Source organism: Ahaetulla prasina, chromosome 8 (genome assembly GCF_028640845.1).
Source record: "Ahaetulla prasina isolate Xishuangbanna chromosome 8, ASM2864084v1, whole genome shotgun sequence".
NCBI lineage: Eukaryota > Metazoa > Chordata > Lepidosauria > Squamata > Colubridae > Ahaetulla > Ahaetulla prasina.
Genome location: NC_080546.1, coordinates 49,290,018 through 49,302,777, shown reverse-complemented (window position 1 = coordinate 49,302,777; position 12,760 = coordinate 49,290,018). Strand labels below are relative to the sequence as shown.

At 32.8% G+C, this 12,760-nt stretch overlaps 1 protein-coding gene across 11 annotated transcripts in view; it reads right to left on the bottom strand.

Moving 5' to 3' along the window:
• Positions 1 to 2,232: 2,232 nt before the first annotated feature.
• The window catches only part of PCM1 (pericentriolar material 1), a 52,272-nt gene continuing 41,744 nt past the window's right edge, over positions 2,233 to 12,760 (bottom strand). For 9 of the 11 annotated variants that reach the window (XM_058192585.1, XM_058192583.1, XM_058192586.1 and 6 more), the window contains 12 exons: positions 11,837 to 11,977; positions 11,452 to 11,585; positions 10,985 to 11,119; positions 9,970 to 10,134; positions 8,878 to 8,937; positions 8,192 to 8,321; positions 6,931 to 7,088; positions 6,464 to 6,539; positions 5,242 to 5,498; positions 4,840 to 4,932; positions 4,601 to 4,724; positions 2,233 to 3,562 (listed from right to left, as the gene is read on the bottom strand). In XM_058192585.1, coding sequence (XP_058048568.1) covers positions 3,537 to 3,562; positions 4,601 to 4,724; positions 4,840 to 4,932; positions 5,242 to 5,498; positions 6,464 to 6,539; positions 6,931 to 7,088; positions 8,192 to 8,321; positions 8,878 to 8,937; positions 9,970 to 10,134; positions 10,985 to 11,119; positions 11,452 to 11,585; positions 11,837 to 11,977 — 1,499 coding nt within the window. In that variant the 3' untranslated portion in view covers positions 2,233 to 3,536. Of the gene's footprint in view, positions 3,563 to 4,600; positions 4,725 to 4,839; positions 4,933 to 5,241; positions 5,499 to 6,463; positions 6,540 to 6,930; positions 7,089 to 8,191; positions 8,322 to 8,877; positions 8,938 to 9,966; positions 10,135 to 10,984; positions 11,120 to 11,451; positions 11,586 to 11,836; positions 11,978 to 12,760 lie in introns of those variants that run through there. The other 2 variants (XM_058192587.1, XM_058192592.1) reach the window with 2 other exon arrangements.

Sequence of the window (12,760 nt, the reverse complement as noted above, 5' to 3'; positions counted from 1 at the left end):
TAATTTTCTAAATGTACAGAAGATATAATTAAATGTGTGGCAGAAAGTGGACTCGGGAGTGTTTTTTCAAATGTAGTGAGGTTGAATGTGTAGTTTTAGAAGAGCTGTGTGTGTGTGTGTACATACACATACAGTATATATAGTAGATGCCTATACACACTCTATACTATGTAATATGTATGTACACATATGGCATATACACATAGGATTAAATAGTATATTTTGGATGTTAAGTAGTCGTAAATAAATAGACAGGGATATTGAGGCCTCTTGAGGCGAGAAGCCAGGCACCCCAACCCTAGATGTGACTGACATCAAGTTGACCATGGCCACCCAATCACATGACCATCAAGCCACACCCACAAAATAAGCCACACCCACAGAACCGGGAGTAAAAAAAAATTTGAACCCCCCCACTGATGTACGTGATGTATCCGGCCCACGGGCTGCCATTTTACAGGCCTGTGCTAAAGTGCGTATTTCTTCTAAAGTGAGGAGAATCCATTTAGGTAACAACACCCCCACTTCTTGTCTCCTAAGCATTAAACAAAAAGGAAATATATAGAGCTTTTCTGACCCACAGGCCCAGCAAATGAGAAAGGAGGATAGAAATCTCATTATTGAGCGCTCTTAAAAAAGTGATTACAGTATTGATCAGACAATTGAGCAATGCAAGCTCAAGAAAGCAACCTCCACCAATACTTATTTAAATTTGAGACTGAAGTGAGCTTTTATTTTATTCCTTTAAAAAACCTACTGAAGGTGGTTTTCAAAATTTAATCACTTCTGCTGAATGTTCTCTTTAGTCTTTCCAAAAGGGATATGCTAGGTGAATATGTGTGGGTGTGTGCATGCACATATGCCCCTGCAAGCTATAAATTCTTAAGAGCTCTTTTGGGAATAGCCACATATCCTTCTGCACAGAGACTGGTATTCAACCTATTAAGTCAAGCATCATAATTAGACCCTTTAAGAACTCGAACAAGGTAAAATTCCTTTAAGGGCTAGTTATCTAAACTTTTACCATTACAGCAAATTCCCAGCCTGGAGGTCACCAAATGTTTATTACTACCATACTACCACTTTTCCTATTGCAACAAAGTTCATGATACTAGTAAGTCAGTGAACACTGTAGTGTAACCTATGTGTCATGTTGATTTGTAGAAAATGATAGGAGGTACTCTATTGAAGAATGCTGACCTGGTGGCTAGCCATGCAGTTATGCTAAGCCATAAAAAGGATCAAAGTTTTCCAAGGGAATATATGCGCTGATGCTGTTTCCATCTCTACTGAATGCAATGCTAATGGCTGGATCTCATTGCTAATTCTATGGGAATTTGTCACATATTTTCCATTCATTTCCCTTGATAATATATACATAGGTATTAATTTCTTAAGTGAGACTTCAAAACTTAAGTATTCATTTCTTAGTAAGACTTCTAGATGACTGCGTTGTGCAATATTCTGCATCTTTGGTTCTGTGTTTATTTTCCAACAATGCCTACAAAGCTTGTAGGTATTAATGGAAGACCACGGCATTTTTACCAAGTACCTGATATTGGTTCCTATTGAGTGGAATGTTCTTATTACTACTCAAGTTTAAGCATAAACAAATACACACAGACTTCTCAAAGCAGAAAAATTTGAGCATTTGCACTTCTGAGTTGAGCTAAGACGAAAGGTAAAGGTAAAAAGGTTCCCCTCGCACATTTGTGCCAGTCGTTCCTGACTCTAGGGGGAGGGGCTCATCTCTGTTTCAAAGCCGAAGAGCCAGCACTGTCCGAAGACGTCTCTGTGGTCATGTGGCCGGCATGACTAAACGCCAAGGGTGCATGGAACGCTGTTACCTTCTCACCAAAGGTGGTCCCTATTTTTCTACTTGCATTTTTTACGTGCTTTCAAACTGCTAGATTAGCAGAAGCTGGGAAAAGTAATGGGAGCTCACCCCGTTACGTGCCACTAGGGATTCGAACCGCTGTACTGCCGAACTTTCGATCAACATGCGCAGCGTCTTAGCCACTAAGCCACCTCATCCCTCTTAAGACCAAACAAGGTACAATTAAATACTTTGCATGTTAATCTTTAAAAGTATTCACTTCCCAACTCCAGGGATGTTTGTAGGCATCACCCTTTTTGCCTTACAATATTTTGATCCTCTCTGTGCAACATTCACTTGAATAGCAATAGTCTTTTAAGACAACATCTGATTTTACATAGTGGGATCAAACTGTGTTTACAAGGGGAAAATTTACTTATGACACATCAAAAGGAATACATTATTTCAAATACATTCTATCCAAGTTGGTAAGGCATCGCTGGTATTTTCATAGAACAAATTTAAGCATTAGTGCTGTCCTGCACATTCATGGCAAGAAGGAATTTCATACTGTTGTAACAAAAATAACATTCTCATCATTCCAATTTTGGGAACAGAGGACTCTGGATTTAGATTATTTTCACACAGTATTTTATCACAAAATGAACAGTTGTATTCAGAAGAAACAGTTTCTAAAGGGTACAAAAAACAATCGGTGAAGAATTCTGAAGTGGTTGAAATAACGATATATTTAATATATTTAACTTTCCTTACATTTTCTGGGCTAGTCCATTTAATCAAAATATTTAATCAAAAAGAAGGTACTGTATGTACAACTGTTTATACACCATATGGAGACGGTGTAAGGGAGTAAGTTGGTCAGTTCTTACACACAAATACAAAGCTGACATTGGTTTGGGATACTGTCCCAAAACTAAGTCCATAGGCAATTACCTCAGCCATGTAGCCACTTTTGAGCTAAAGATTTATGATAACCAATGAAATGGTTGAGAGCGCAATCATTAGAGATCTAACATTATCTGTTATAAAGACAAAGATTTATTATTGTGTTATATGTGCTAAGAGATTATTATTATTATGACACTATTTAGAAAATTATTTTCATTTCAATCTGATCTTTTTACTATAGTTTTTATTACTCCTTATTTTCTCTTTGCCCTGTAAATCTCTTTCTGATAAAATAATTATAGCTCAGGAAAGCTTACACTATAGTAAATTTGTCAGTTTTTTAAGGTATCCCAATATGCTGCTGGTATTGCAAGAAGAGCAAAACATTGAAGAGCACCTTTGGATCAAGCCCATTATTGTATGATGAGAATTCAAACACTTTTATAAACAAGCTAGCAATAAACTGTTTTTAAAAATCAACACTTTTTCCTTGACTCTATTATTACTCATGGCTCATCTTAGCTTCATATAGCTTTGTTCAAAACACACCTACATACAAGTCAAACTTATTTAAAAAACTATATGGTAAAATCGCTAAAATCACAATAATAAAAACATAAGAACTGCAGCCAGGTTGAAAGTTTAGCTGTTTGAACTTTTATGAGAAAAAAATTAGCAAGCCTATTCTAAAAGGCAGTGTGTGAAAAACTACTTTACATTTTATACAGATTAGAACACATGAAACGTAGTAGTGATTTTCTATTTGCATTTATCAATGAATTAGGCCACAGAAACGTTCCAGAGGTCATTTTCATGCACTTTGAGCTCCAACAATCTCTGAAAAAAGAAAATAAAGAAGTAACTATTCATCAACAATGCAAAATTTACACTTTTGTACTGAAACCAGCTTTAACAAAAGTGTTTTGTAAACTACAGGCAAACAAATATATATGATCAGATCATGTGAGTTTGTTATTCTCATTGTGAAGATGGGAGTTTATTGTTCCTACAATTAATACATATTAAAGTGTATTTCCATCAATGTATATAGGTAATAATTTTGGGTACGTCAGAAACAGTTTAATAATTTAATAATAGTAGAAATCAAAATAGATTATCACTGTGCAAAATTTGTCCATCTAGAACAGAATGTTCTGGAAATTCTGGAAAGTTCCAGTCTTTCTCTTAAACATCCTTGACGCTCCTCCTAAGCAGGATTTTTGGGGATAGTTCAAAAATTTTCAGAAGAAACTTCTTTAAATGGGCAGTATTTTGCAATGTTGAATTGTTTCTAGTTTGAAAATTATTAAATATATTTAAATAATTAAAAAACAGAAAAATATGAAGGCCCAGAATGAAAATGGAACATTCCAGAGTTCTCTAGGGCAGCGAATTTTGTACATTTCTAAGAAAGGATAGAACCTGTTCAACTAAATTTCATTTTGTTAACTGGTACACAACCATAGCAAGACAAATTATAAAATGTAACTGTTCTCCGACTTGAGCTTGATTCCTGATCATTTCATTATATAATTCTGTGGGGCAATGATTCAGGAATGGTTTCTTATTGCCTTATTCTGGGAAGTTTCTTTCACTTCCCAGTCTTGCCTTTAGCTCTGGGGTTTCTTGATGATTTGCCACTCAAATGTAAGAACCCCCTCTTACTTTTTTAGGATAACAAAAGTCACCAAACTATTATAGATACACACATATTATTTCAGTTAGAGTTAGAGTTAGCTTTAAGTCTGAATGCAGAATAAAACTAAAAATATTTATGCAACTTTTCCTAGTTCTAAAGTCTACAATCTGCATTAAGTAAACTAATTGTATCAGCAGGAGTAGATAAGCATAACTAAAGTAATCGAAGATTCTCACCAGGTTCCTTCAACATTTGAGGATCTCCTACTAATTCCTCACCCTGCCTTTCTGCTTCAGCTAGAATTTCTTCAGTGATACTATTTGTCTGAGACTCTGCCATCATTTTTTTCATTAGTTCTTCCTGAAAATGGATCAAAAGAGTAATTCTCACAATTTACTAGTCTTGTCCACTTGTTCTACCCCATACTCTTAAAAATAACCTTTTTGCTTTGTGTATTTCTTAGCATAACATTTACCTCTGAGTAGACTACAAGTTTAAGCGGTATGTCTTCAAGTTTTACAAAGTCATCTTCATCAGACTTCTGACTCACATTTCCAGAACCAGTTTCCTATAGAGAGAATATTTTTAATTTAATTATCTGTAAAATGTATAACTTGACTTTCTTCCAAGAGTTCGAGGTGGTCCCCCAAACATTCTTCAGTTTTATAATTATTTCATTAAAATAATTACTTATTGACCACTTCTTATGAACAAATATAATCTTCCAGTAAAACCAGTGTAACTGAACTAAACTAAAACTAAACAGTAAAACCGAAGTCCAAAAGAAGCATTCTAGGTAGACAATTCTCCAACCATGCATTCTTGAGGCTCATATCATATGTTTATATTATATTTAAAAGGCAAAAGCACTACATACATATTCATTAACCAATACAGGAGATTCTGTATCAGGACTGCCAACTACAGAGCTCTCAGGTGTTCCTGATGATGATTTTGAGTCTCCACATATTGCGTCTACAGCTTTGTTTTCATTTTCTGCTAACGGAGAGTTTGTTTTTTCTGTAGCTAATATAACGCTGGCATTAAAATCTTCAGCAACTCTAACAACTAAGGACTGGTTTTCTTCTGTAAGATTAAGATACTGAGGTACAATAGCAGGTATATTTTGATCATCTGAAAAACAAACAATATTTGATTATGTTGCTTGGAAGGACTGGGGATTTTATAACAGGTTACACAAAAAAACAAGAGTTTGTGAATGTCGAAAACATTTCAAAAGATTATATTAAAAGATACATATAGTTTATAGAAACGGTCATGTTGAATAATTTAAAACTGAACTGCTATAAGTAACTCAAAACTTCAATATGCTGACTTCAGTTAGACATATTAATTGTTAAGATGGTCCAAGATTGCAGTCTTAGTGGCTGAAAGAATAACACATTGTGTCATTTTTTCAATTAGTTTATACTCTGAATCCAAACTGCACCAAGAGTTCATGCTACAAATATATTATAAAATAATAAGACTTTGAAAAATAAGAAAAAAATAATACTTGAACAATTTATATGGAAACAGCAGATGTCTACTTGTGGCCCGGAAATTATTAATATGAAGTGTTCTAAGCAAAAACATAATATAGATCAACTTGTTTTGGCCATCTTTCTCTTGTTCTCCTTCCACTATTTAATTAATTTTCTTTTACCTATTTTAATAAAGCCAAAATAAATGTAGATCTTGTTAATGTTACTTATAGTTTCAAATCTAAAAGCATGAAATCTTGAAACTCTGAAAAAGCAGGATACACTTAATAAACTGAAGTAAAAGCGCTGCCATGCCATAGAATCCTTTGTGTTCTGTTTAATAAGTGTATTCATAAAATAAGCACTGATGAGTAATACCTAGCCTAGCTTTTATTTAACTTCCATATAATTAACATAAGAAAAAGCAATTATTTTTATGAGTGCATTACTGTATTTCAATAGAATATATATTTCTAATCATCAAAACACTTGTGAATTAATTCTACTCTGGCCCAAACCAAGCATCATCTAATTGCACAAAAATTTCATATGATTTCTCTTTTTTCCTAAGAACAAAAAATACCTTGTAAATAAGCGTTTCTATATTCATTTTACCTTTAGTATTTACAGAGTCTTGTTCAGAAGATAAAGTTTGACACACATTTGGATTTTCTGATATGGACTGTGAAATCTGTGACAAAATAAATTTATTTACTATTTTGACTCATTTAAACATTAATTATTTAGTATTAATTAAAGCTCCGATCTTATCATGAAACATATAAAGAATCTTAAATTCAGTGTTAATAGCAATTTTCTGCTTCAACTAGTTTAGCAAGCAGGAGAATATTCATTCATTTAAAACCATTGTTTTTAATACATTATATTATTACCGATTAAAAATCCCCATCAAATTTCCAGTGTTCTAATTTGAAAAGCTATTGTATTCTTTCTTAGCAACTTTAAATTTTAAAGTTTTACCACCAGTGGATAGTTCCAGATTTTCTAAATAATTATGTTAATAAATCTTTCCAAAGAATGAAAACCTGTCTACCATCAACACACACTCATTCTCTCAATACCTGTTCTTCTTCGTTTTCAGCTGTAGTTTCATTGTTTGCCTGGAGGGAGGTTTGAACATCTACCGGTCCTTCTTCAAATTCATCTATTTCTTCATCTTCATTTTCATCTTCTCCACTTCCATAATTAGTGAGAGCCTGAGTTTCTGCTTTAGATAAGCCTAGAATGTGTGAAATATACTCCAAACGTAAAATAGATCACAATGGCTAAATACATACATAGAAACACAAATGTTAAAAGCCTTGAGTTGTTCTTTACCCCAGTGTGAGTTTAGCATAGTCTGAAGCACAGGTGTCAAACTTGCCGCATCACCTTGCCGTCACATGATGTTTTCCCATGTTTTTCCCATTTGTGGAGCTGGGGTGGGTGTGGCCTGCGTGTGTGACGCATCTGGCCTGCATGCCGCCAGTTTGACACCCCTGGTCTAAACAGACATAGAACATTCCAAAGTTCTTTGAAATGGTCTGTTTCCAGTTTAAGTTCTGAAAATCCTAAATCTTCTGTTTCAAAACAAACTATCAAGAGACATTAAACAGTGGAGAACGGAATTACTTGGGATCAAGAAATACAAATCAAAGACTACTTTGAAGCATAGAACTAGCTATTTGAGTCTTTAGATTCTAGCCTTGATTCTACAAATGTAATTATGCAAAATATTTTAGACATTGAATAGTGAGTAAGGTTAAAGCTGTGCACCATAGATGGATATCTAATGGCATAATTTTATGTTTATTTTAATTTATTTTAATTATCCAGAATGTGCAATATAGCATACTCCCAACTAAGTATAGACTAGATGGAAGTCTAAGCCTATTATACAAAGAAGCTATAAATGTTCAGCAATATTGTATGTGCAGTACAATATTAAAAATGAATATAAGTGTATTTCATTTCCTACTGGAGACACAGGAGTGAAAGAATGCTGTGGGAACAGTTCTTTTCATGCATGTAATCACCTTTGGAATGTAAGTATAACTGTTAAATCAGGCTCAAAGGCCAATCTAGTCATCATGACGTTAGACTAGCATCTATTCCATTTCATCTTAAACATAATTCAGGCTCAATAGGTGTAATAATCTACCTGATACATTTAACAATTGGATTGACAAACATGTGAATACATTTATTTATTTATTTATTTATTTATTTAGCATACAACAATTTATCTATAACAAGCTAGTAACAGAATTAGTGATCTTTCATTCCACTAACGTAGATACTTGATTACATGAAATTATAATCAAAGCCATTAAAGTTTCTTACTTATGGAGACTGGACAATTTTCACTCTCTTCTTCCTGATCAGAAGGATCTGATCTTGTACTGATTGGAATTTCTCTGCTGAATATTGCAGGTTCATGAACTTGCTTAATAGTTTCAGTTTCATCTTTGTCCTAGAAATAAACAAAAATATTGTTATACAGAATAAAAGAGTTTTAATTGTTTAAGATTTATTTTTAGTGAGAAAAAAAGATAAATCCTATAATGTCTATTCTATAAAAGATTTTACAATTCTGCTCAAATTTTATCATCTCTTCAGATACTACTTAAAAACAGTTTGGGGGGGGGTGGGGATCTTGAGTAAAGAATATGAAAACTCCTGTGGAAGAACCTATTCAGCAACTATTATTGTTGCCTATGAACCTCCAAGAACTATATAGTTTGACTGCTGCCACTCTCACTATTAAAAAATTAATCAATAAAAGCCCCAGCTTCATCCCAAGTTAAAACAACCTCCTAAGCGCATTTCTACATGAGTGTATGAGTATGTGTGTTTGTGTGTATAGGATTAATTACTTCTCTGATCATTTGAGATAAATATTAAAAAGTTCATTTATCTTTAAAAAATAATATAGTATTCATCAGAAATGATAAAACACCTTCAATTACAAAATCTGTAAAAATAAAGAAATAGAGGACATATTCCCCATTGCTTTAAGAATCCCTTACTTTGTCTTCATCAATATCTTCAGTAGATGAACATACTCCATCTTCAAGTGATTTTTTTACCTAATAAACAGAAATTTGAAAGAATACTGGCTTCTGTTCAAACTAAATACCAACAACCAGATAAGATGGAGATATATAAATGAATTCTGAGCCATATATTCATTTTGCTGTAATTTTCTTTTCAGTTGGTAACAATTAAAGTATTAGAATATTGTTTAACTAGATATTTTAGTTTTTTGCAGCTTGACCTATTAGAACTGGCTATTTGATTGGGTGAACACTTTCTCTAAAGGCTCTGGATTAGTATGACAGAGATATAGTTGAGTGATTAAGTTTCCTTACAACTTAAAAATATAAAGGTCAGATGATTCAAATCCTATTGTAATGCAAGCATTTTCAAACTCCTTGTCTTATTTTTGTCTTATGTCTAAGACAAAGGCAGAGTGAAATCTTAATTAACTGTAATAAATTAAAAAACTAAGGAACAAAGAACTATTCTATTCTTCTACTGTTCTACAAATAATATACTAAACTGAAGAATTTAAAGTACAAAGAACTCAGTCATAAATAACAGGATGTGGTCCTATTATAGCAAGCTAACATAAGCCTTCATGGTAAGATATTAGAACAGAAAAATTTCTGCATCCTTTGACATCTGCAGTCTTACTAGTGACAAATAAAATAAAGCAAAATATACAACCTTCCTCAAATTCATGAACACTAATTTCCAAAATATGCCTGTTTGTTTTCATTATTGCATAAGGAATGAAAAATGTCATTTATTAAGAATGTAAAACAATTTTGAAGCTGACTTACTTTCTAAGCTGAACAAAAATTCTCAAATAGAGGCCCTTAATAAATTCTTATTTATTATCAGATCAGCTCCCATCAGCCTCAGTCAATATTTCTGGTGTTTGGAAACAATGGGAGCTAAAATGAAAATATCTGTTTTTCCAACATGTGGGATAGCAAAATATCACAACTGAAATTTAACAGAATTTGAAATATATTAACAAAATTAATATATTTACATTACATGAAACAAAATTTTATGTTGACCTCTTTAATACAAGATTGTCCCATTCCACCTACTTCTATTTTTGGTTTACATTTTTGCTTTGCTGTCAGACTGTTATTATCCAAGTCTTGCATGAGCTTAAAAAAGGCTAATTCATTGAATAAGACTTCAGAAATCTCCACAAGAAGGTCCTCCCCACAATCCTTTAACTTTTTACCAGCAAATTTTGCCAGTGAATCCTGTCCAAAAAAGAAAAAAGAAAAGAAAAAAGGTTTAATATATCTATTATGTTTAACTTTCATTCTTTCCCAACTCCTGATTATATTCAAGGTGACTGACACAGCATTATTCAACTTTACCTCATAAATTAACATATTAGCTCAAAGATCATTGAATGAGTTTAGGGGTAAGCAAGGTTCTAAGGAATATTCTAAAGCAAAACAGACGAGAATTTGGATTAAGTTCTCCCCATGTTTCTACTGTGATAGATACTACTTTTTCCAGATATTTTCTGATTGTATATTCCTCATTTGATTAATGAATTAATTAATGCACCAATTTCTAAAGCAAAAATAGAAGACATGAATGACAAGTGTTCCCAAAGAACCTGTCAAAAAAATATATGAAAATTACATCCCAATCCTTCTGACAGACTTTTCTCCTTAACTAACATTAAAAAATATGAAAAGGACTTGGATAATTCTCATTTATAAACATTGAAGTAACATTTCAAATGATTTATCAAAAGTTTCATTAAAATATTCATTTTCTCACTGTAAATATATTTTTAAGTGTCAGCATTTACAAATCAGACAAGTGCTATGGATTGCACTTTCCATACTTATATTTGAGTTGCCAGATTATTTAAGATCTCTTTCATATTAATTTTTATAAAGCACTTAGCTTTGATTCAGTAGCTTAAGTGCTACATAAACAGATTTACTGAAGTGGTAAAAACAACTGCTATCATTGGCAGAAACATTCACTTCAGAATCAAGGTAAACTAATCTTTCCAAAGCATTGCCAGCACCATAGTGATTATTCTGAAAATAATCTCTATTTTTACGGAGTCACAAATTGTATACTTGCCTGCAAAATGCTACCAAGTTGCTTATGAAATATCTTGACAAATTCTTTGCTTTCATCATTTTGCTGGGTAAGGGTTAAGACCATACGTTTTACAGCAGTCAAGAGTTGGGAACTACATATTTCATCCATGTGTTCCTAGAAAGAGTTCAGATTAAATTTTATTTAAGCAAAGGATGTAAACTAAAAAGTCATTTAGTTTACATAACTTGATTATAATTTGCATATAAATAGAGATAAGAAAAAGATCAGAACTCAGTCAATCAGGTGCTTCTTTAGAAAATACAGAATAGGAGAAAATATCCTACTTTTTGGTAAGAAACACTTTTATTTTGAATATGGGATAACTGAAGCACCACCTTCTCTACAGAGGAAATCAGCTGCTTCTTAAGAAAAATCTAGATACAAGTTTCTGTAAGAGCAAATTCTTATTTTCTAATTGGCACTTACTGAAATCAGCATTATAATACCTTCAGAAAGGGGATAACTTCTTTCATAATTGCTTTAATTTGTCGATCCAGCTGCTGAGTATCTATTCGGGGGCAAGGAATAGAAGATACTTCAGTAGTCTGTGGTGCAGAATGGCTTTCAACTGCATCTGAACCTTTAAAAAAGTATGTTAATATTAATGCTTTTTCACCTCAAAAAAATAATTTCAATATAAGTAAAAATTTCTGAATCTTTGATTACATAAATTATAAGTAAGCATACTGAAGAATAAAAAGTTCAATGTAATAAATGTATAGTCACTGCCTTTTTTACACAAATTATGTACAGTAAATACCAAAACATTTACATTCAAAAATCAATGCTAATATAGCAGATAATACCCTGAAATATGCAAAAAATTAATACCTTCCAATTTAGAAGAAGGAGCAGTCTGGAGATTACTACAGCAACCATCCTCGGACTCAAGGTTACCCTCGGCAGCTATTTTCATCCGTTCATATTCTCTCATTCTAGCCAATGCTTGGTCTAAATGAATCACAGTGTTGCCTATATGTTGGCAAGAAAATCATGTAAAATAGATCTTTTGGCACTGAAAATCAAATATTACCAGGTGCAAATTAAACATAAAACTGAAAAAAGAGGGACCAAGATTATTCTTAAGTATACATGCCATCGATAAACCACAATTAGGGTAATTGGGACTTAATGACTGAATGCATGAAGAAGCTAACTACTTTTGGAGATTTATAATACTTTGAAGTTAATGCCTAACAGAAGGAAAAATATTTTGCTCTATATATTAACAGTATTATGTTTTTTAATCGGTAACAATGGGTACAAACTCCAAGTCACCCCATTAGGTATAAAATGTTTTTTCATAAAGCTGTGACACTGCTCTATACCCAAAGCCGAACTGCTCTGGATAATTCTTGCTTAATTATTTGAGAAATAGAATGTGATAACAATCATAGTTCTTTTCTTTTTTGAATGCTAAGACTCAAAGAGAAATTTAAGTTTGAAAAAGGGACAACCAGCACCAAAATGAACGTTAATATGACTGATCATTGTCTAGTCGATGTCATGAAACTAACAAGAACAGGTGGTCCTCCTTTAACAACCACTTTATTCTGCAGCTGTTCAAACTTGCAACATCATGTTGCAAGTTCTGGCTGATGCTGTGCTCTTGTGGTGAAGTGATCACAATTTGATACTTGGCAACTGGTCGAGTTTTCTAATTATTGCAGCATTATACAGTCACATTAGCACAATTTGTGACTTTCCCAGCCAGCTTCCTATAAGTAAAGTCAATGGGAAAATGGCAGGAAGTCA